This window comes from Mya arenaria, chromosome 11 (genome assembly GCF_026914265.1).
Source record: "Mya arenaria isolate MELC-2E11 chromosome 11, ASM2691426v1".
In the NCBI taxonomy this organism is placed as follows: Eukaryota; Metazoa; Mollusca; class Bivalvia; order Myida; family Myidae; genus Mya; species Mya arenaria.
In genome coordinates this window covers 41,266,081-41,292,371 of record NC_069132.1, presented here as the reverse complement: position 1 = coordinate 41,292,371, position 26,291 = coordinate 41,266,081, and the positions used below count along the sequence as shown (strand labels likewise).

At 35.8% G+C, this 26,291-nt stretch overlaps 2 protein-coding genes and 1 long non-coding RNA gene across 3 annotated transcripts; 1 reads left to right on the top strand and 2 right to left on the bottom strand.

The window, feature by feature from the left end:
* Positions 1–1,794: 1,794 nt before the first annotated feature.
* LOC128207914 (uncharacterized) lies at positions 1,795–2,991 on the bottom strand. Its single transcript, XR_008256775.1, has 3 exons — positions 2,876–2,991; positions 2,529–2,553; positions 1,795–1,895 (listed from the first exon to the last, which is right to left on the bottom strand). It is a non-coding gene; the product is annotated as an uncharacterized LOC128207914 (long non-coding RNA).
* Positions 2,992–6,996: 4,005 nt separating this feature from the next.
* LOC128208535 (uncharacterized) lies at positions 6,997–11,584 on the top strand. The gene is made up of 5 exons (XM_052912094.1): positions 6,997–7,084; positions 9,402–9,611; positions 9,894–9,985; positions 10,837–11,073; positions 11,396–11,584. Exons 1-5 carry the CDS (start codon positions 6,997–6,999, stop codon positions 11,582–11,584), a joined length of 816 nt encoding a protein of 271 aa, XP_052768054.1.
* Positions 11,585–22,967: 11,383 nt separating this feature from the next.
* On the bottom strand, positions 22,968–26,227 carry LOC128209850 (beta-1,4-galactosyltransferase 4-like). Its single transcript, XM_052914098.1, has 2 exons — positions 25,128–26,227; positions 22,968–23,077 (listed from the first exon to the last, which is right to left on the bottom strand). Exons 1-2 carry the CDS (start codon positions 26,198–26,200, stop codon positions 23,038–23,040), a joined length of 1,113 nt encoding a protein of 370 aa, XP_052770058.1. The 5' UTR covers positions 26,201–26,227; the 3' UTR covers positions 22,968–23,037.
* Positions 26,228–26,291: the final 64 nt, after the last annotated feature.

The window sequence follows — 26,291 nt, the reverse complement described above, 5'->3', positions numbered from 1 at the left end:
AGAGTCTACCCAGTGCATTCTTACTGCATTTGAACATTTTGCTGACCCTTGATCCCTTTGTTTTCTGATTTTATAAAATAATTATCTCGAATTTGTTGTCTTGTTCAGAATCTATAAAATAACTTGTCACTGAGCATTTTAGAGTCATTGTAAAGTGGTATCAGTCATTCAATAGAAACTACAAATGAACAAGCCTAGCGGCCTGACCCTGTTAAGGCACAAAAAGGCTCAATGATGAAGGTCAAGCATAAACTCAACGAGCGCGATCAAGGTCAAGCACCCACTCAACAACGAAAGCGATCAAGGTCAAGCACCCACTCAACAACAAGAGCGATCAAGGTCAAGCACCCACTCAACAACGAGAGCGATCAAGGTCAAGCACCCACTCAACAACGAGAGCGAAAAGGTCAAGCACCAACTCAACAACGGAAGCGATCAAGGTCAAGCCCCCGCTCAACATCAAAAGTGAACAAGTGCGTCGTGCGAGAAAAGATAACAAACACGAAATATCGTTATCAATAATTGTTATTGCATTGTCACTGTCAGTTAAAACTGAATGAAAATTATACGGGATCTTGGCACGATAATATGACAACGAGGCACTATACTTCAACAAATCATTCAACAATGCAGTTTCAACATTAAATGAGTAATAGCACAAATATAAAAAGCATGATACACTAAACGCTTCGAGTTTGAATCAGTTTGCGACGATCAAGTCAAATCATAAAATCATGGCCCATATTCAACAACGTGTTTCATTTTCAGACTCCAAAAAGCGAATATTAAATGTAATACATGTACATACTTCTTAATAATATTCGTTTGAAAGGTGTCCTCCGTATGATAAAATAGGGGGGGAAAAAGAAAATTGTCGAAAACTGACATAAACTTGGCATCGATGTGTACAATTTATTGAAGCTTAGCAAATATTTCGTATGTTTCCAATAAAAAGATAACTGGGTATGTCTACCAGGTAGAATTCATTCCTTATGCGAGATTGGCTAGTCGGTGTTATCACGTGATATTACCGAGATAGGTGTATAGCTGAATTATGTCACCCAATAAGAGTAAGCTTCGTAGCTCAGTCGATACGACCTTGGACTGCAATTTTGGCGAACCCGGTCTCTGACACATTGTTTTTTTACAGTTTGGTATTTTTTTTCAATTACGATATCAAAGCATATTCTATTAGATAATTGTCCTGAGATTCGTTACAGAAAAAAACTTTTTTTGGTGCCAATCTGGTGTACAGTCCCTTTAATAAGGGTGGGTAGATAACAGCAAAAGACATACAGTGAGATATATATATAAATGATCGTCAAGAGGAAATTTTGTAACAAAGCAAAGTCTTCATTTGTTAGTCTTGATTATTAAACTCAGCATCGGTTGGGAGTGGTCAAGTGATTAAATTGCCCTTGTCTTACCCAAGAAATTTCTTGTTCAATCCCTATTATGAGTGCCTTCTCAAAGGCTCTATAAAGAGACACAAGTGTTGGTATGTTACCAATAAACGGACTCGAGCGGGATAACAATAAGCTGTCAGCTGCTAAAAGAAATAAGTAAACACTACACTCAGATGTCTCCAACTCAGACACAATACATTTGTGAATGTAAGCGAAGCCTTAATACGAACTCATTAGAATTTTTAGATGTCTCAGAATCAACAAGAAAGACAAGAATGGCTCTCCTATTGGTTTCACCTGTTTGATTATCAGGAATGAAAAAAAAAACTATTATGAAATTGTAACATTTATTCTGAACGTTCAACGAGATAAACACATCAATCAGTATGTTGACTATTTTCCTGTAGGATTGCCTTTGTCATCGATGATGACGTCGGCACACTGATAGAAGGTCAGGGGAACATTGGGGTTGTTCGTCACATATATAACCTTGAGGGTAAATAAAAACATGTTATTGAATGATGACATAATACAAATATTGCCTCCCTTGAGGGGAACAATGCATCTTGTTTACCTTTGGCAACACTGTTGACCGATGCGTTAACAAACTGAAAAACATTTCTTTATACATTTCTTTAAATATGGGTTGAGTATTTTACTAAAGTTTCTCGATGCCAAACTCGCCATTGCCGTCTGCTACCACTATATAAACTAAGCGCCGTAACTGAATGTGACACTCTTATTCAAAATCAAAACATACACTTGTATAACAAATATAAATTTTGACTGAACTTAAACTTACTTACTCAATAATTCATTTATGGAAAACATTAACTACTGATAACACGATTGTAACCATGTGTTTAATAGCTGAAAACGCAAAAATGTTAAATGTTTGGAGAATGCTAAAAGAGTTAGAGAGATCTACTTTAGACTCATAAGGTAGAACTACTGTGTTTTATGCACATATCTCTCAAATTAACTCGGTATCCTTCATAAGATCCAATGTTTTCTAATAATTATCCTATCGGGATATTAAAGCAATAGTATCAATTGTGGTAAATCGTATTTAGGAGTAAGAGTGCATCTTTAAAGATATACCAAATCACTCCGTTCTCATACCTGAATTATTGCATGGCCAACCATCCTGCAAAGATATAAACGATTATGTGTATGAAGATGTATACAGAACAAATGCCGATGTATGTAATGATTTTGGCTAATAAATAACATATCGGGTTTAAGTTTTTAGTATGGTTTCCGTATTAATTTAGATTATTAATTATTTGATTATGGATAATGCATGGTTATTCCAAATAACGTGCGTATGACGACAAACAATAAGATTATGCAACGCTCTTGTTTTTAACCTTATTATTGTTTTGCAATCATTCGTTTCTTTACTTAAGTGTTTCATATGAATATTGTACACTTAACCTGCACCTGCTGAGTATGGATGAACTACTCACGTTACTGGTAGTGTTACAGTGGGTGTGTAGAGTGTGAGGGAAGGAGCACAGTCATCAGCTATTTGAGCAAGATGATGAACCATGGGCCCGTGCAGCATTGTCACGTTAAAATAGCCCTGCAACGGGAAATAGCGCATGCGCATTGTCAATGGAAATACAGTGTGTTTTGTTTGTTATGATGTGAGTTTTTTTTCCGGAAAGATGAGTCATCTCATCTACATTCACAATAAATCATTACTTTCAAATCGGATGTCACAGTCGATAAGAATTCGTTTCTGGTTGTGTTCAAATAAATAATTAAGTACGATGTACAGAATAAATCAATTAAATGTATAAACATTAACTTATAATAATATAAACAATACCATAGTCTCTACACACTCTCTATGCTATTTTTTTTCAACTTAATTACTGGCGTGTTCTTATCGCAGTGGTCCGCGTTCTTCTGGAAGGACAACTGATAATCCATTCCGTCACTGAAACAGTCGGTGTTTCCTCAATGACAAAAAAACGTGAGTTCTTTCACACAAAACCTTACCTTTCATGTGTTAGTATAAATAAGCAACCCCAGCTTTATTACAAACGTGCTTAAGGACAATTCCTTATCGTTAAAAATTAGACAGTTGGCAAGTTGCATCAACGTTTTGTTCAACCGTCTCTCTCTATGAAGACACAGGGCAAACTGAACAGTTTCTTGGTATTTCCAAAAGGACATCAGTGGGACTTCTTTCTTCCCGAGATTGAATAATATAAGCTTATAGCTGTCTGAATGATATCAAATTAAACTGTTCGCATCAATCCTCGTCTATAGAACGCTCATGATGAAATAATCACTTACTGCCAGTGGATCACTGCCTCCTCGGCCGGTCTCCCTCCACATGGTCCCGAAGTGAGGTAGCAGTCGGCGCTTGCTGAAGATATTCAAGACAATTTGCGGGCCAATTTATAACATATTTTTCTACGGATCGTTTTCACTCTTCATGAGTGAAGCATTTTGACATCTGTATAAAAGCAATTAAGTTGTTGTAAAAATAGCAAAAGAGTTAGGTGCGGCTAGATATCACACGTTTGGCTCATTTGTTGTTGTTTTTGTTTGTTTTTTATCTAAGGCAGTAATTCCATGATTTTGGTGCGTATTTACTAAACTAATTATGTGTCATTCTGTAATTCTTTATAAGCAATTCATCGAATGATTCTATTGGTTGTTCACGCTGTAGTTATTGGTATTTTTTATGTCTAAAATATTTCAAGCTTCATAAACCTCCATCCACTTTTTGGGGTAATACTTGTTAGAAAGGAACTACCGAAGCTACACCAGTGCCAAAGCATTTAACTGATAGTGCAGATTTTCTACTGAATTTTTGTCATTATAAAAAATAAATATTTTGGATAAAATTTAATCAGAAATGTCATCATTTTAATCATAATGATTAGAAAAAATTACCACTGACACAAGTATTAACAATAACATATAAAAAAATGTACTATACACGCGCACATTTGTTATGACCAAGAGTGCACCTCTGTGTTTGTGTGCGATCCAACAACAAAACAAAAAACAAAAATCAGTAATGCGTACCAGCCTTGTTGATGCCATCCATAGTACCGCGCTGTCTAGGATAGAGCATGCAGAGATGGGCAGTGGCGGTGGACACAAGAGTAACCAGGACGGCTGCTGTCAGTTGCATGGTGTGGTAGTGTTGGTTCTCTGGTGGAATGATGTGAACTGAAGACAAATGGAAAGCAATGGAACTTATAACCTGGTTCAGGCTAAATGCAGATCACATGTTGTGCGTGACCTCTTACTTTCTTTGATAAGGAATTCATGACAGAGCGAGGGTTATTCAAAAAATTGAAGTGTGCAATAAATAGCATGCAAAACACAATTTATATCCACATGTAACCAACCATCTATGTCCGCTGTACACTTTCTAAACATTGTCTAAAATCGGCTAAAAGTGGTCTGCTCTTGGTATAAGTTTTAGGCACTGGCACATTTATTTTTAAATGTCATTTCTAGTCAAATGTATCCGCTACGAATATACGTTTTTGAGAGAAGGACAAAGAAAAACGTATTTTCAACCTTATTTTGTGAAATAAACGTTTCGGCAAAATTTCATTTGTTTTTTGTCCACACCACGGCCTTTAAAAGAGAAGGCGGGGGGGGGGAGTTCTCAGTCAGATAAATTACATATACATATAGTTTACAAATCGATCCTTTTAATCCAGCTCGAACCAACCAGGATATCTAACAAAGCGTGATCGAGCCAACGGGTTTCGAGAATAATGACCAAATGTCTTTCTTCGTTACACAGTCCAAATATTGGCTTGTCCTATAAGAAATATACTTCAGCATACATCCTTTGTATATAAATGTTTAACAAACATGTTTCAATAGAGATCTGCAGCCATTTGTATGGAAGTGGTCAATTATTTAGTTTTGTCAATGTGAGCCGAAAAGTGTTTTGATTGGTCAGTATGAATCCAAAATATCATATTAACCAATCAAATCACTTAATTGTGTAAACTAACCAGAAGATAACATGTGGACAACTTGACCTAATTCAATACGATTGGCTGCTGGAGTATCAAGTAAATATGATATAAAATTCATATAAGAACTTTTTGAAGCACCCTCATGTTTACGTAAGTAGGAAGGCTGCGTATTCACGTAAGTACTAAGCGCAGAGTTCAAGTATTAGGTTTTTGATATAAGTATGATTATAAACTTATCATCCATTCATGCAATGATTCTTCACTGGGCTTTGTCTGATTTTGTTTTATTTGAAAATGATATGAAACTTTAATTTGAATATTGTACACACTTGATCGTTATGGTGAGTTGCCGTTATAAACGGCCCGTTTAACAAAGACTAGCATATGCTTCAGTTGACAATGAATGTTTTTCAGCTCGTTCCTGTGCGCAAATTCCATCATTTATCGATAAAGCAATTTAAAACGTGTGTGGTTTGTTTATTGTATTTGTATGTGTGGTGTTTATACGTTTGTGTCTGTAGTTCACTGTCGTTTGGTCCCTTGTTTTGTGTCTCTAAACAGGTTGGATTTTTGTATATAAACTATGATTTTTTTTTCAGTTTAAACAAAGACCACCTCTTACGCTTTTGGTTAAATCAAATATTCTTTTACACTTTCTGTAAACAATATATACAATAGAGCTTAAATTCGAATTTTGGTGGTGGCTAATCATTGGTACAAGCTTTTTATTCACATTTATAAGGACTTTTTTTGTCCATGATTGACTCTATAATACTCGAACGAAACAAAGTATAAGATATGTTATATAACAGGAGCATAGACTAGTTGCAGCATTCAAAAAGCAACTTAGGTTAAAGCTGAACTCTCACAGATTGAACGTTTGGACAACTTTTTTTGTCTTGAAATGAGCCTATTTTTGCGAAAATCCATGGATACCAGTTATATAAGACTGCTGACAAAAAAGCGGATCGCAGAATTTTATATTTAAGTTAAAAATTGATGTTTTATGCATTTTTCTTAAACCGTTAGTAACGGTTTAAGCCATAAAACATTAATTTTCGAACGGAAATATGAAAATCTACCATCTGATTTTTTGTCAGCAATTTTATATTCTTAGTTTGCAGATATTTATGTCAGAATTTGCTTTTTCCAAGACAAAAATTTGAACAGTTGTACAAATAGTATATCTGTGAGAGTGCAGCTTTAAATTGTCAACTGAGTCGACAATTGCCTTTTTCTTATCTAAACTGAAAGAAAACGAACGATATGTGTTCAACAAAAACATATAAAGATATAGAAAAATGGACTTAACTATGAATTCATATTATTATGCATACCTTTATTGAAAAATTGAGGGGAGTTGAAATAAATGTTGCCTATTTCAGGAAAGTTTCGCTAAGTTGAATATGTTCATTTTATTTATTTACAATTTACTGTTGGTGTTCTTGTTTATATGTATATTAAACACACGCAGAAAATGCAAAACATGAGAATAGTAAGTCGTTTAAATGTTTTATTAAAGAATTGCATACATGCATAACAACAAACAACTTAGCAAAGAACTAGAGCCTCGTCATGAATATTAATGAGGTAGATGAAGTTTAAAGCGTGAGTGATTAGTAAGCATGGTTAACAGTCACATTAGGACATACATGCCATATCCCCCGTCGGGGGAAAAATTCCCCGGAATTCCGACCCATCCCCTGGTCCCCCGTCGGGGGATCCATATCTCCTTGAATTTTAAAAAAAGAAACTAGCTCAAGGTTGACATAGGAAAGCATCTTTTATATTATGAGTGTGAAATTCCATGGAGGCTCATGATGACTAAGTCCAAAAATTATTGTAATAAGAGTGTGTTTCTGTATTTATTTTTATATAATAATCTTAGATATTGTGCTAAAGTTTAAAATCATAAACTAAAATAAATGCTCAATATAAAGAAGCGTTAAGCTTATGACTAATGATGTTCACCAATGATTCCATAATACCCAATGCTGCGTGTATACGGATTCAAACTTTATATAGAACCAAGCATAGCAATTTTGAAGATGTATAGGTTGTGTGAAATTCAACATATATATATAATGCACCTAATCAGCGAATATTTATAGGCCTAAAGCCTACATGAATTTGTAGCAAACTACAAATTATGATATAACAAAGTTGTAGTAATTTAAATTTTTGTCGTGAAGCGTTTAAGCTTGGCGTTGATAAAATGTCTGCGAGTTTCTTCTTTCTAGGGAATAAGTGTTTGCTTCAGTAAGATAGGAATAACATTTCTGGAGTGATTTGACACAATAAATGATGAAGTTACCACTTCCAATTAATACCATGTGGGTTCTTAAAATTGACATGCTCTTAAAAGTTGTTAGGTTTCTTTACTTGAGTCCATAAACAGTTTGCAATGATAAACGTCATCACGAGAGTCATCAGAGAGTTCACGTGTTCCAAAATGATATGTGTAATGATACATAGTCACATTTACAGACAAACTATTTTCGGTGATTTTTATAGCCGATATTCGGTTATAATCCCATTGCTTAAAGGCTTTTTCGCATTTTTTTTCATTTTAATCCGAAGTTTCATTTTAAATTATGTCTGAAAACCGAAATTTATTGTTATTGAAATTACAAAACCCCATACATAAACCGATTTGAATATGTTCAGCCTATTTAGTTTTATATATAAATTTTGCGAAAAACGACGTGAATATTCCCAAATCCATTAATATAGGTATTTTTCCCAATAAACAGATGAAAAAACAACTGACTAAGTGCAAATTATGACCGCCTAAAGCGTTGTCAGGACGGTATTACCCTGTGTTTTTGAGTTGTCACACACTCTGATCTAGTTAGCCTATTTCACGATCCCTAGCTTGCCGGAGATGGTCGAGTAGTTATATGTACATTTGGTCAAACGGTGACAAATACAGAGCCATCAATTTGGAATTAATCGTGCGATCTGGCTATCGATCGAACTCAGTCAATATATTATGTCAATTTACATTGTGACTAGGTGTTGATGAGAAAAAAAGTGTAACGGCACCGACGTGGAAGACGACACCGGACAACACGAATTATATATGTTTGCCATGCTATGCAAGCGACATAATAACCTTTGAAATGATATGAATCTTACAAAGCAAAAACTCTTTTACTGTTTTCAATAAGCTTTGCTGTAAAGTGGTAACATGAGTTGAGCTAATTTTGAGTTAATACTTAGGTATTGTTTTGTCTAATTGGGGCCTGGCTTCCTGCAGACATACGGACATCAACACAAATAGCGGATATTTTCTAGAATATAGATGTACTGGGCATTTATATTAATTTTAAAATAGTATAATATTAATATTCATTTTAATCATCAACAGCTAGTAAATTCACCGTTGGACCTTTAACAAATTCAACCCTAACAATCGCTCTGGTTATCGGTTGTCAGAATAACACAGAACCCATTGACATATTACAACAATATCGACGGAAAATCGGAAATCGCAAACGAACCAGAACTGGCTATTCTAGACGATATTGTCGGAGAACAGTGGCGCCGATGCGAGAGGCTGAGTCAAAAGATCGATATTTGATTTGACTAGCGCTTACTTTGAGTTTCAGGTGGCCACTGGTTAATTTGGCCTACTGTTTTCAAGAATCCGTATAGACAACGATCCCAACACATTGCACAATGATACAAGGGTAATGTTTGTGACAATTGCTCATACTCATAATTATGGTACCGTTTTTCACGATTTATTTTTTGTATTTTTTATGTATATATATTTATTTCTAAATATATATAACTAAAGATAGATATTTAACAAGTCAAGTTATATGTCTAAATATACACATTATATACTATATAGATATCTAACAAATCAAAGAGGATTTTTACTAAGTGTCGTAACTACGAACATTTTACGTATGTAACAAAAGGTTGTGCACTTGAGAGTTTATCAATTTCCATGGCATACTTACGTCAAACATTGCCACATCACTGCTATAAATACGCTCAACCTTTTACTGCACTTTGCTAGTTCTCGTCAGCTGTTTACTTAATATCGCGCTCGGACAAAGCGTGAACGAGGATAATGTTCGGTCGAAGCCTTTTGAGGAGAGACTCAGTCGATTAGAGGAGCTAGTTGATATCCAGTCACAGACAATTGCGGAACTGCGGGAGGACAATACTAACCTAAGGGAGACATGTCTCAACTCTGCACTTGCGTTGGAATCGCCACATCTGTCTAGTAAAAAGATCGTTTTCTCATTTATTTGCCGTTAACTTTCTTAAGAATTGACGGTTTTACCTATTTATTAAAGTGTTCCTTGTATCATAGTTATTATTGTATGTAATATGTCTGTTTCTAATAACAGTTTAAAGTAACTTATATACGATTAATTATATTGGCGACGTTTATCTTAAAGGTGCACATATATATGTGATCATAGTAGTTTAAAGTATAACTGAAACATTCTATCAAAGGTTCCAGACTATCTATACTAATTGATTGATTTTAATGCAATTTCAGGAAGATACAGTTATGAACAGGTTGCGTTTTACGCCTACCTCAGCCAGGGTAAATGCTACAATGTACACGAGACGTTTATTTTCGACATTGAGGCAAGTGTTTGGAATATCTGTGTTTAGATTTTGTCACAAATGGCAATATGTAAGGAGGCACATTGATGGACACATTTCTTATCGAAGTTTGACCTACTTTAAAAAAGAAACACAATTATTTTAGTGTTTGTTTTCTTTCAAATCAATGCAAATGCAATGTGATAGATTACAAGCGTTAAATGATCACCAAATTATTTTGTTGTTGTTTTAAAATGAGAACAACAATGCACCGAGTATGCATACTAAGATAAGTCCAACAGGTTGCTAAGAAACACCGGTGATTTTAACCGATAGAAGCGCCTAGATAATCGGAAGCTTTAAAAATTAATGAATTATTCCGAATAGGAAGCAACACTTAAATGTCATACATTTCATTTGAAACAATAAAGTACTACATCTTACCAAATTGTGTTTGCCTTTGCAATAACTTATTATTGTCCATACACTGAAAATTAAATCACACTAAATTTACTTGTTTCCCATGTGACTTGTCAATTCATTCATTAACTGAAATGATTCAAGTGCCTTTCTCTTACGCAAAAAATATCTCGATCAAGTAATTGCAATTCCGTTTTGTAAATTTAATGATTAATTAAGTTTTGAATAATATTTTTTTATTCTTCTTCCTCTTGTCACCGTTCATTTGAAATATAACCAAGATTATTATTTTAAAGTTCGAAATTTAATCAATGCAGTCGTCAATTCATTCCGCAGTACATTGCATTAATCAGATTGTATTCCTTAGATGTATATCTAAAATGGCTGATGTCTCACATTAACAATTGAAACTTTACACAATTTTGTTTTACATCATTTTAATGTCCTTTCTTGCTTATAATCTGTCGTTTCAGGTGCTAAACACCACCGACAGTTACTCCATTCATGATGGCATTTTCATCGTCCCGACCAATGGGGTCTACGCTTTCTCGTTCAATGTTGTTCCTGATTTCTGGCATTATACGCAGGCTGAGCTGGTGGTTAACGGACAGGTGAAGGCCAGAGTCGTTGGAGACTCTCAGGAAAATCACGATATTCACCCTGCTTCATCCACGACCGTCCTTGCACTACAGAACAATGACCATGTCTACGTTAGACTTGGGAGTCATACACAATGTAACGTTATCAGCACTGAAGACTTTCAATGGACCTACTTTGCCGGTTGGCTGCTTTTCTAGAGAGCCTACCCAGTGCATGCTCTTACTGCATTTGAACATTTTGCCGACCCTTGATCCCTTTGTTTTCTGATCTTATGAAATAATTATCTCGAATTTGTTGTCTTGTTCAGAATCAATAAAATAACTTTTCACTGAGCATTTTAGAGTCATTGTTCAATGGTATCAGTCAATAGAAACTTAATGGGACAAGCCAAGCGGCCTGACCCTGTTAAGACAAAAAAGTATAATGATGAAGGTCAAACATAACCTCAACGAGAGCGATCAAGTTCAAGCACCCACTCAACAACGAGAGCGAAAAGGGCAAGGACCCACTCAACAACGAGAGCGATCAAGGTCAAAGCCCCACTCACCAACGAGAGCGATCAAGGTCAAAGACCCACTCACCAGCGAGAGCGATCAAGGTCAAACAGACACTAAACGATAGCGATCAATTGCAAGCAGACACTCAACGAGTGCGCCGTGCGTCAAAGGATAACAAACACGAAATATCGTTATTAATAACTGTTATCATCTTGTCACTGTCAGTCAAAACTCAATAAAAAATATGCGGGATCTTGGCACGATAAAATGACAACGAGACACTATAGTCCAACAAATCATTCAACAATACAGTTTCAACTATAAATAAAGAATAAGCACAAATGTAAAATACATGATTGCCTAAACGCTTCGAGTTTGAATTAGTTTGCGACGATCAAGTCAAATAACAACAAGAGATGTTTGTCAAACATTATGCCCCCCCCCCCCCCTGAGCGCCATGGTGTCAGGATTATTAGGACAATTGAATGAAATTTGTATGGACGGACATAATAGCTGATTTGTCATTGACATTGGATGCCCTTGAGGCAGTTTTGAGATTATGACCATTCAAAGTGTGAGGATAGTACTAAAGGTACAGTTTTCAAACATGTTCAGATGATGACTGATATTTGCAGATAAAAATGTATCCTCTTAGCAGCAGAAAATAAGTAAAAATGACAAACTTTTAATAATGAATATGAGTTATGGACATGACCTTTGACTCTATAACCTCAAAAGTTGAGTCATCAACTGGTCACTCAAAACCTAAATGTCAAGTTTGAGGGTCATGGGTGCAGGCATTGTCAAGTTATCACACAGACAAGCTTTTTGAGTTAAAGGTCACTTTGACCTTGACCTTTAACCCAATGAGCCCTAAAATAAAAGGGGTCATCTACAGGTCAGGCCCAGCACCCAAGTCAAGTTTGAGGGCCATGGGTGCAGGCATTGTTGAGTTATCACTCGAAGAACATTTTCGCATCCAAAGTCACTGTGACCTTGACCTTTGACCCGATGACTCTTAAATCAATAGGGGTCATCTACTGGTCAGGCCCAGCCTCCATGTCAAGTTTGATGATCATAGGTCCAGGCATTGTTGAGATTACACTGGAAGAAAGTTTGTTTACTTCTTCGCTTTAAAGGTCACTGTGACCATGAACTTTGGCCAGATGACCCCTAAAATCAATAGGGGTAATCTACTAGTCAGGGCCAACCTTCATGTCAAGTTTGATGAACATAGGTCAAGGAAATGTTAAGTTTGACCTTTGACCCGATGACCCTTAAATCAATAAGGGACATCTACTGGTCAGGCCCAGCCTCCATGTCAAGTTTGATGACATAGGTCTAGGCATTGTTGAGTAATCACTCGGACAAGCTTTAAAATCATTTTACCATTAAAGGTCACTGTGACCTTGACCTTTGACCTGATGACCCCTATAATCAATAGGGGTCGTCTACTGGTAATGCCCAGTATTCATGTGAAGTTTGGTGACGATACCTCCAGGAATTGTGAAGTTATCACTCGGACAAACTTTGGTCTACCGACGGACCGACCGACCGACCGACCTACCGACCGACATGTGCAAAGCAATATACCCCTCTTCTTCGAAGGGGGGCATAAAAATCATGACCCATATTCAACAACGAGTTTCATTTTTAGACGCCAAAAACGTCTGAGTCTTGATTATTAAACTAAGCATCGGTTGAGAGTGCTCTAGTGATAAAAGTGTCCTCGTTGCCCCTAAGAAATTGCTGGTTCAATCCCAACCATAAGTTCCTTCTCAAGGACTTTACACATATACGCAAGAACTAGTATGTACCTAATAAACGGACTCGAGCGTGATTCTATAAGCTGCTAAAAGAAATAAGTAAACACTGATTCCAGATGTCTTGTAATATTTATTCTAAACTTTCAATGAGATAAACACATAAATCCGTATGTCGATTATTTTCCTGCAGGATGGCCCTGGTGATTGATGATGACGTCGGCACACTGATAGAAGGTCAGGGGAACATTGGGGTTGTTCGTCACATATGTCACCTTGGGGGTAAACAAAAACATGTTATTAAATGATGACATTCTATAAAGTTTGCCTCCCTTGAGGGGAACAGTGCATCCTTTTAACTATTGGCAACACTGTTGACCGAAGCTTAAGCAAACCAAACAAAACTTACTTAATATTTTTCTTTAAATATGTATTTAGTATTTAACCAAAGTTTCTTGACTCGCCGTCTGCTACCAAAATATTAACAAAGCGCCTAAATAACACAGACAAAACAGTAGATGCCGTATCGCAGCATTCTTTGACATCAGTGGGAGACAGTTCACTAACGAGTATCAGTGGGTAACAGTGAAATTGTTGCCTGCTGAAGTTCACTATATATTGTGTAGGGAATAAATGGAGTGGAGTAGACAGATAGACAGACAGACTGAGGGGACAGAGAGGGGAGATAGAGAGAGACAATCAGACAGACAGGAAGGCAGGCAGACAGACAGACAGACAGAGATAGGTGATAGAGACAGGCAGACAAAGCGAGCGAGAGAGAGAGAGAACGAATAAGAGAGAGAAAGAGAGAAAGAGATGGACGGACGGACGAACGTTCTCACATATCAACGTTTGTAAGGTAACCTTAACTTAACGATACACCAAATCACTATGATCTCATACCTGAATTGTTGCATGTCCAACCACCCTGCAAATAATTTAACGATTATTTTTATGATTATGCATATAGAGTAATTACCGCCGATGTATCGAATATATCGGTCTACTAGTTGTACGGTTTTCGTATCAATTTAAATTTGAATTACACATTATTTATTTAAAATTGTGCATGGTTATTTAAAGAAAAGAGGAGGTCTTCTTATCAACGTGCGTATGACAACATTAAATTATCACATAGGAAAGAAAGTATGCCAATGTAACAAATTAAATTTAACGTTTTGCTTGAAAAATCAAATAAACTATGTTAACACCGACACAAACAAAAGCTAATATAGGTTCGAAAATGTTTTCGTTCGATATGCGCTTTGATAAGGATGGTTATTTTAAGACAGACTGTAGTGGACTAAAATCATCTCTATCGACCCTAACCCATTAAAAATAGTGTTTTGGCAGTTTTCCAAAGAGTTGAAATCTGTTTTATTGTGAGTTATATGACTGAAATAATTGCACTGATGCCTAAATCAGCTGATTCTGTCACAAATAATGTAGTCGTCAAAACAGTTGTCAAATCGGATTATATTTAAGATTGCAGCTTTAATAGCGTGCTGTAATGATTAATATGTGTATGTATGCTGTTTGTTAAGTTGTTGGTCATATTTGTTGCCATAGTTCATTTTTTATACTTTAGTGCTGCATATGAATATTGTACTCTTAACCCGCGCCTGCTAAGTATACTCACGATGCTGGTAGTGATACAGAGGGTGTGTAGAGTGTGAGGGAAGGAGCACAGTCATCAGCTATCTGAGCAAGATGTTGAACCATGTGCCCGTGCATCATTGTCACGTTAAAATAGCCCTGCAACGGGAAATAGCGCATGCGCATTTGCAATGGAAATACAGTTTGTTTTGTTTGTTATGATGGGAGTTTTTCCGGAAATATATAATGAGTCATCTCATCTGCATTCACAATAAATCATTACTTTCAAATCGGATGTCGCAGTCGTTAAGAATTCGTTTCTGGTCGTGTTTGAATAAATAATTAAGTACGATGCACATAATGATTAAATTGAATTGCCAAAATAATTGCATTAACATGAAATAATATTTATAAAAACAATCCTGTAGAATCTACACACTCCAAATGGTATGCTTCAACTTACTGGCGTGTTCTTGTCACAGTGATCCGCGTTCTTCTGGAAGGACAACTGATAATCAGTTCCGTCACTGAAAATAGACGGCGATTCCTCAAGACGTGAGTAATTTCACACAAAACATTTCCGTCCATGTGCTAATACAAATAAGCAACCATACCGTGACAACAAACGAGCTAAATAAAATTCCTTTTCGTTAAAAAAAGTATGTTGCATAGTTGCATCAACTTTTAGATCAACCCTCATATACGTTATATCGTTTTCTAGTTGAATCGCTGTCCGTCTCTCTCCAGGAGGACACAGAACAAACCGAACAGTTTTTTTGGCCTTTTAAATAATGACATCAGTGGGACTTGTTTCTTCTCGCGGTTTTCTTATATAGCTGTCGAAATGATCAACCCTGATTCGTATAACACTCAGAGTGAAATAATCACTTACTGCCAGTGGATCACTGCCTCCTCGGCCGGTCTCCCTCCGCATGGTCCCGTGGTGAGGTAGCAGTCGGCGCTTGCTGGAGATATTCAATACAATTTACCGACCAATTTATAACACATTTTTTCAATGGATCTTTATTACTCTTCTTGAGTGAAGTATTTTGTTGGCATTTAAGGTAAGTGTTGACTGCTTTCTTGACATTTGTGTGGAAATAAGCAACCATACCGTGACAACAAACGAGCTAAATGAAAATTCCTATTCGTTAAAAACAGTCTGTTGCCTAGTTGCATCAACTTTTAGATCAACCCTCATATACGTTATATCGTTTTCTAGTTGAATTGCTGTCCGTCTCTCTCCAGGAGGACACAGAACAAACCGAACAGTTTTTTGGTCTCTTAAATAAGGACATCAGTGGGACTTGTTTCTTCTCGCGGTTTTCTTATATAGCTGTCTAAAATATGTATTTTAGACAGCTATATATTTTATATATTTGTTCGGTTTGTTCTGTTTCCGGAAAAAAACTCACATCAGCTACACAAGCGCCAACGTATTTAACGTATTTTTGGCATGATAAAAAACAGATATTTTCGAGTAAAATGTAATCCGAAATGTCATCATTTTTTCATAATGATAAGAAAAAATTACCACTGAAACAAGTATTAACAATAACAAAAAAGGACTATACACGCGAACATTTGTTATGACCAAGAGTGCACCTCTGTGTTGGTGTGCAGTGCATAAACATCGAACAAAAACAAAAAAACAGTCATGCGTACCAGCCTTGTTGATACCATCCATAGTGCCGCGTTGTCTAGGAGAGAGCATGCAGAGATGAGCAGTGGCGGTGGCCACAAGAGTAACCAGGACGGCTGCTGTCAGTTGCATGGTGTGGTAGTGTTGGTTCTCTGGCGGAATGATGTGAACTGAAGACAAATGGACAGCAATGGAACTTATAGCATCGGTCAAACAAAATGTAGATCACATTTTGTGTGTGACCTCTTACTTTCTTTGATAAGGAATCCAGGACAGAGTGAGGGTTATTCAAAAAGTTGAAGTATGCAATAAATTCCATGCAAAACATGTCCGCTGCATACAGAAGCATTTCTGTATATGTTCAAACGATTGTCTAAAATCGTCAGAGAAGTCTCCTCTTGGTATAAGTTTTATGCACTTCTAGTAAAATTTATCCGCTATGAATGTACGTTTTTGAGATAAGGACAAAGATAAACGGTTTGTTTTTGTGTCCAGAAAATAAAAACACCCTCTTATTTTTATGGTCTTGGGAATTGCGAAATAACGTGTTCTATAAAGGCTCAGTAATCACGTTTCAATAGAGATATGCAGCCATTTGTATGGAAGTGGTCAATTATTTGGTTTGGTCAATGTTAGTCGAAAAGTTTTTTGATTGGTCAGTGTGAATCCAAAATATCAAATTAACCAATCAAATCATTTAATTGTGCAAACTAACCAAAATATATCAGGGGTCAATTGTATAAAAGTGGTAAAGTTTTTGGTTTGGTCAAAGTTATCCCAAAATGAATATTGATTCGTCCATGTTTATCCAAAAATAACTACCTACCAATCTAATCATTTGGATGAGTCAACTAGCCAAAGCTTTACCTGATGACAATTTATCCAAAATTTAAACAACTGGCTGCATGTGGATAACGTAGCCAAGTTTTATACGATTTGGCTGCATGTGGGTAACTAAACAAAATTTTATACGATTTGGCTGCATGTGGATAACTTAACAAAATTTTATACGATTTGGCTGCATGTGGATAACTTAACAAAATTTAAAACAATTTACTGCATGTGGATAACTTAACAAAATTTTATACGATTTGGCTGCATGTGGATAACATAACCAGGCTTTAAACAATTAGCTACATGTGGATAACTTAACCAAGCTTTATAACTTGACAAAGTTTTATACAATTGGCTGCATGTGGATAACTTAACCAAGTTTTAAACAATTTGCTGCATGTGGATAACTTAACCAAGCTTTAAACAATTGGCTGAATGTGGTTTACTTAACAAAGCTTTAAACAATTGGCTGCATGTGGTTTACTTAACAAAGCTTTAAACAATTGGTTGCATGTGGATTACTTAACCAAGTTTTAAACAATTGGTTGCATGTGGATAGCTTAACCAAGTTTTAAACAATTGGTTGCATGTGGATAGCTTAACCAAGTTTTAAACAATTGGTTGCATGTGGATAGCTTAACCAAGTTTTAAACAATTGGTTGCATGTGGATAGCTTAACCAAGTTTTAAACAATTGGTAGCATGTGGATAGCTTAACCAAGTTTTAAACAATTGGTTGACCAAGTTTTAAACTATTGGCTGCTGGAGTAAAAGGTAAATATGTTATATAATTTATAACAGAACTTTTTGAAGCACCCTCATATTTACGTAATTACGAAAGCTTCGTATTTACGTAAGTACGAATTGTAGAGTTCAAGTCTTTTGTTTTAATATGATTATGAGTTTATCATCCATGCATATACTATACAGCAATGCTTATTCACTGGGCATGTGTTTGTTTCTATTTCAATTATGAATGCTATGTTACTATATTTTGAATATGTGTTATTAAAGAACTGTATGCATGCATAACAACAAACAACTTAGCTAAAAACTAGAGCCTCGTCATGATTATTGATGAGGTAGATGGAGTTAAAAGCGTGATTGAATTGTACGCATGGTAAACAGTTTCTTTAGTACATACATGCAAACTTTGTAATACACTTGAAGATGAATTCCATTTTCTCTTAGAATGTCCTTTATACCATGAATTAAGACTCTTATACCTAAAGCGATATTATTGGCGCAATCCAAATATTCCTAAATACATCGAACTGAGTTCGAGAGAAAATGTAACTACTATTAGAAAACTACATTGTTTTGTCTATAAGGGCTTTGAAATCCGTCAGTATAGACAGTAGACACTTTTCTCCACTAACTATTTTCAGTATTTTAAGCAAATGTGTTATAACTTTACTTTGTTTATACATTGTGATTGATTTTGAAAGTTGTTCTATCGGAAATGTTTATATACTGTACATGTTTATATTATATGTAACTCATTCGCTGTAAGCTTATAGTTAATAAAATATTCTTCATAGATGCCATATCCCCCGGCGGGAGGGGGAAATCACCCAGAATTCCAACCCATCCCCTGGTCCCCCGTCGGGGGATCCATATCCCCTTGAATTAGCTCAAGGTTGACAGTGGAAAGCATCCTGAATATTATGAGTGTGAAATTCCATGAAGGACCATGATGACTAAGTCCAAAAAATATTGTAATTAGAGTGTGTTTCTGTATTTATTCTTATACTTATAATTGTAGATATTGCGCTAAATTTCGCTGCGTAAAAATCCCCTGTTGTAATATCAAAATGCCCTGGAATTCAGACCAAAATCCACCCTAGGAAGCCTCTCAGAAATATGGCATGTACGCTTTAGGATCATCAACCATCAATCGGTTGGTTAAACATTATTAAAACAGTAAAAATGAAAATAATGCTCAATATAACGCGTTAAGCTTATGATTTAATGATGTTCACCAATGATTTCCCTTATACCCAATGTTGCATGTATACAGATTAAACCCAATGTTGCATGTATACAGATAATACCCAATGCTGCATGTAAACAGATTATACCCAATGCTGCATGTAAACAGATTATACCCAATGTTTCATGTATACAGATTATACCCAATGCTGCATGTATACAGATAATACCCCGATGTTGCATGTATACATATTATACCCAATGCTGCATGTATACAGATTAAACCCAATGTTGCATATATACAGATTATACCCAATGTTGCATGTATACAGATAATACCCAATGTTGCATGTATACAGATTATACCCAATGCTGCATGTAAAAAGATTATACCCAATGTTTCATGTATACAGATTATACCCAATGCTGCATGTAAACAGATAATACCCCGATGTTGCATGTATACAGATTATACCCAATGCTGCATGTATACAGATTATACCCAATGCTGCATGTATACAGATTATACCCAATGCTGCATGTAAACAGATTAAACCCAATGTTTCATGTATACAGATTATACCCAATGCTGCATGTAAACAGATTAAACCCAATGTTGCATGTAAACAGATAATACCCCGATGTTGCATGTATACAGATTAAACCCAATGTTGCATGTATACAGATTATACCCAATGTTTCATGTATACAGATTATACCCAATGCTGCATGTAAACAGATTAAACCCAATGTTTCATGTATACAGATTATACCCAATGCTGCATGTAAACAGATTAAACCCAATGTTGCATGTAAACAGATAATACCCCGATGTTGCATGTATACAGATTAAACCCAATGTTGCATGTATACAGATTATACCCAATGTTGCATGTATACAGATTATACCCAATGCTGCATGTAAACAGATTATACCCAATGTTTCATGTATACAGATTATACCCAATGCTGCATGTAAACAGATTATACCCAATGTTTCATGTAAACAGATAATACCCAATGCTGCATGTAAACAGATTATACCCAATGTTTCATGTAAACAGATAATACCCCGATGTTGCATGTATACAGATTATACCCAATGCTGCATGTATACAGATAATACCCAATGTTGCATGTATACAGATTAAACCCAATGCTGCATGTATACAGATAATACCCAATGTTGCATGTATACAGATTATACCCAATGCTGCATGTATACAGATTAAACCCCGATGTTGCATGTATACAGATTATACCCAATGCTGCATGTATACAGATTAAACCCAATGTTGCATGTATACAGATTATACCCAATGTTGCATGTATACAGATTATACCCAATGCTGCATGTATACAGATAATATCCAATGTTGCATGTATACAGATTATACCCAATGTTGCATGTATACATATTATACCCAATGTTGCATGTATACAGATTAAACCCAATGTTGCATGTATACAGATTAAACCCAATGCTGCATGTATACAGATAATACCCAATACTGCATGTATACAGATTAAACCCAATGCTGCATGTATACAGATAATACCCAATGTTGCATGTATACAGATTATACCCAATGCTGCATGTATACAGATTAAACCCAATGTTGCATGTATACAGATAATACCCATTGCTGCATGTATACAGATAATACCCAATGCTGCATGTATACAGATTATACCCAATTTTCATGTATACAGATAATACCCAATGCTGCATGTATACAGATAATACCCAATGTTTCATGTATACAGATAATACCCAATGCTGCATGTATACAGATAATACCCAATGCTGCATGTATACAGATTATACCCAATGTTTCATGTATACAGATTATACCCAAAGCTGCATGTATACAGATAATACCCAATACTGCATGTATACAGATAATACCCAATGCTGCATGTATACAGATAATACCCAATGTTTCATGTATACAGATAATACCCAATGCTGCATGTATACAGATAATACCCAATGCTGCATGTATACAGATTATACCCAATGTTTCATGTATACAGATTATACCCAATGCTGCATGTATACAGATAATACCCAATACTGCATGTATACAGATTATACCCAATGTTGCATGTATACAGATAATACCCAATACTGCATGTATACAGATAATACCCAATACTGCATGTATACAGATAATACCCAATACTGCATGTAAACAGATTATACCCAATACTGCATGTATACAGATAATACCCAATGCTGCATGTATACAGATTATACCCAATACTGCATGTATACAGATTATACCCAATACTGCATGTATACAGATAATACCCAATACTGCATGTATACAGATAATACCCAATGCTGCATGTATACAGATAATACCCAATACTGCATGTATACAGATTATACCCAATGCTGCATGTATATAGATAATACCCAATACTGCATGTATACAGATAATACCCAATACTGCATGTATACAGATTATACCCAATGCTGCATGTATACAGATAATACCCAATACTGCATGTATACAGATAATACCCAATGATGCATGTATACAGATTATACCCAATGAAGCATGTATACAGATTCAAACTTTATATAGAACCAAGCAATGCAATCTTGAAGTTGTATAGGTTGTGTGAAATTCAACATATGTTTAATGCACTTAATCAGCAAATATTTATGGGCCTAACGCCTAAATGCATCTGTAATAAACTACAAAGTATGGAATAGCAAAGCTGTAGTAATTTAAAGCTTTGTCGTAGAGTGTTTAAGCTTGGACGTTGATAAAAGGTTTAAGTGAGTTTCTACAGCTTAGAGAATAATTGTTTGCTTCAGTAAGATAGGGATTTCATTTCTGGAGTGATTTGACATGATAAATGATAAATACACCAATTCCAATGAATATTATGTGGATTCTCAAAACTGGCATGCTCTTATAAGTTGTAAGGTTTCAATAATTAATCTTTCAACAAAAACCAACACATAAATAGTATTTGAATAGATTGAGTCTAAAATGTTTTATTAAAAAAAATCCCAAATTTGTGAAAAACGACGCGAACATTCCCAATTTCATGACTATTGTTTTTTTTTTCCAAAAAGCAGAAGAAAAACATATGACTAAGTGCATATATGACTGCCTATATCGTTATCAGGACGGTCCCGTCCTCTCTGTTTGAATCGTCACACACTAGGGTCATGCTCGGCTATTTCACGGTCCCGGAGATTGTCAAGTGGAACAGTGTTTAATTATCCATGACATCTTTCTCATTACATCCAATAAGTAACCAGGACCAATCGGATCATAATCGGACATTTCACAATCCCTAGCTTGCCGGAGATGGCCGAGTGGTTAGATGTATCCATGACATATTTCTCATTACATCGGATCATGGTCGGCTGTTTCACGATCCATAGCTTTCCGGATATTGTCGGGTAGTAAGATGTTTCTATGACATTCTAGAAACCTTTATACTTTATTTACACAGCAACCGAGGACACACAAACAAAGGCCAAAAGGTCCGTTGTAGTGATGGCGCAATCCTCGTATATGATCGTTGAGCTCAAAATCGGCGAAAATGAATATTAAGCATCCGTAATCACATCACGTGTATAATATTACAGGGCTTTTTACCAATTATGGGGAAGACACCCAAGCCCGTTTTGTGGAAAAAAACGCGTTTTTTTCAGTTTTGGGGGGAAATTCTCAGTGTACTCTTTCAAACAATTTGGATACAAGATACAAGGATCAAGAATTTTTATTTAAAGTCGGGTATATGATAACAAGAAACATTAGCTCAATGATCAATTTTCCGACATCTATAACAAACGTATCAAACCATGACAATGAGCTGGTGACCTGGAAATAAAAGCATATAGTTTAAAATAGGTATACTATTGGAACAAGTATTAACAATAGCCGTTTCTAATTATATTTATGCTGACAATTGCTAAAAGAACGACGAATTAGAGCATTGTAAACAATGATTACATCCACTGGTTTTCGTGGATGTACATCCAGTCCACATGCGTTAGTGTGATTAAGTTTATTGAATTGCTTTATTTCTTTAACAGACTTGGAGCCAACTGAAATTGCTTGATTTTTTGTCAGGGTAAGCCTGCATTTGATTGGAAGTAAATCAGTTTATCAAAATGTAACTTTTTTCTTTAAAGGTGATCTTAACAAAATCAGGATTTGTATCAGACACAGAAGGGGTATTGTCATCTTCAATTATTTTACAAGGCTGCCCTATTGATAAAGAAGAAGATGTTGTTGAAAAGATGGTGAAGACAAGAGGCCCTAATATTGCTCTTTGTGGCCATCCCTTTCAGGATGGAGTCCCACTTACTGGTAAAGCTTGACCCGTTCTTTTTTGTTCGTAAGATAGCTGTTCATCAGTTTAAATACTGGGACTGAGAGACCATATGCAATGAGCTTGTGTAAGTTGAGATCATGGAGCAAGCAGTCGAATGCTTTTGAGAGGTCAATAAGAACTGCACGGACATATTTGTTATCATCAAGGGCTTTTTCCAGTCTTTCACCAGTCTTAACAGGGTAGTTTGTCATCAATATGTTGTTCTGAAAGCAGCCAGGAAAGGATGAAAAAATATATCAAAATAAATTATCAGTTGCTCACTTATGGCTCGTTTATATGATTCGGATTTTGGTGGTAAACTACTGACTTGTTTATAGTTATTTTCTATAAAGGGGTCATATTTCTTGAAAATAGGGGTGGATAACCTGTGCTAGATTAAGACTATTTAGGAATGATCCTTGCCTTACGAATTCGTTGGACATGTTTCTGATGGAGACTTTTAAAGTAGCTTTTCCGGCAATATATAATGACTTTGCGAGGAATTCAGTTGCTTTTTTTTGTATTTAACATATCAATAAAGTTTCCACTTTCTTTATCGGTGACGGGATGAAATGTAAATCAGATGACAGTTGGCAATATTCCTGTCTTCCAATGACTAGAGTGTTTATCTTCAAGCTGAGTTCCAGATTATTCAGATATTTTCGGAGATATTTATGTAGAAAGAGTTTACCAGCTTTTGATCAGAAACCAAATTCCCTATGTTGTCTGTGAGAGAAGAGGTATAATAGTCGAACCGGAAGTCTCTTATACGTTTAAGTTGCTATGAGCTTGTGACAGACACTCAGGCCGCAAAAAATTTATCAACATTTTGTCCAAACACTGAGAGGTATAATTTTCAAAGTCTTTATGAGACATCGACGGTTTGCGATTCAAGCACAAAATACAATTAAGGTTTACAAATGGAGCAATACATATAAAGCAGTAAACTTATCACTCAGAAACATTTTTGAATGAATCGTGAAAATCAGAGGCTGTTTGTTTGAGAAACAACATTATCTAGCCCTGGGGAGGTAAGGGCAAAAAGGGTAAAAGGGCCCTGTATAAGTTGCTGGGAGATAACATGATAAATCCAAATTTATTGTATGAATATGAAAAAAGCAGTTTAGCTCTTTAATTATTTCTGAGATTCTCATAATATAATGATTTAAAACAAAAAATGGGGAATTTTAGAGGCTTTTTTAGAGCAACAACAAAATCTGACCACTGGCAAAGAAGGCTTAAAAGGCCCTGTATATAAGTTGTTGATATATAACATTATACATCCAAATTGATTGGTTGAATATGCCATAAGCAAAGAAATCCTCTTATTTCTTATTGTTATTTCATATTTTGGGCCAATCAAATTAAACACAGAAACTGTTAAAATAGACCTAGATAATGTTTTATACATTTTCATTGATATTTTGGAATTATTTCCGATTAGTTGATCGATACTGATCTATTCGATCATCGATTATAAAATGTGTCCGATTATCCAACACTACAACTTTGGAGCATCACCTAAGTTGTTCATTAAGTATTTGCAAGACCTACAAGAATCGCTGAACACTGTCCATGACATCGGTTTCATTACATTTAACGAGGAGCCACGAATATAGCGGTCTTCGTTCAAACTTTTCTACTTTAGTCAAGTTTTCTGCATTGTTCAAACCATCGTATGACATCCGTGCTGCAACCCTCTTCAGGAGAATACCTTTTATTTTATTTTGATCGTTTCCGCCATCTAGTACATGGGGAAGCGCGTAATAGCGACCTACTTCCGGTTTCTCACGGACAAATTTTAGTTTGTTCCTTTTTGCTCGAATTTCTATATCATCGTCCGTTCCTCCCCATCCAAAATATGCGTTTGAAAACCCATTTATTTGTTCATAATGTTCACCTTTTAAACTTATTATACCACCAACGTATGCTGAATATGGGAGCGCTTTCTTTGTCTCCCCTTTCAAGTATTTGGTATTAAACGCTGACATATGGTTTGGAAATTGTCTGCACGTGTACATCAACGCGCCATTGAGGGGCACAAGGTCAACATCATGGAAAATGTAACAGTCATAATTCTCCTCACTTTTGGCTTTCAAAAATCCAACGTTCATAAGAATACCAATGTTGAACTTAGTTGGCATCGCCATTTCCACAACGTAAATTCCATAATGCAGCTGCTGATTTTGAAGCAGAGTGTGAAGCACCTTTAGAATAACTTTTAAATGTGATTCCCTATTTCTGTATGTGATTATTACAGCGACCTTTGCAGCTGGCGTGCATGATTCTGGACTCCAAATGCCTCCGGGTTGGACACTCTGGTAGTTCGTCGCCATATCTATCAGCCTTTCTATATCTATATCCTCCGCTAGGTTTAATTTCGAGGTGTTCAACCAATCAGAATTTAGTGTAGGCTCACACGTGTTCAGTGGTGTATTCCGAGTTACCTGCCCAAGTCCATTTGAATCAATCTGACTCAACCCAGTTGCAAATTGTTTAAATCTCCTAGTCATTGACATCACTGGCACAGAGGAATACGTTATACTAATTGTTGTAATCCCAAAGACTAACAACATTAAAAACACAAGTAACCTTTTCCTTTGACATAAGTTTGTAAAAGTTATCATTGTATAACTTCGTACCCTATCAATTGAGAAATGAGAGATGAGACGAACGAGTATGTTTGTTTAAGGGTCAGACGCGATAATGGACGATGCA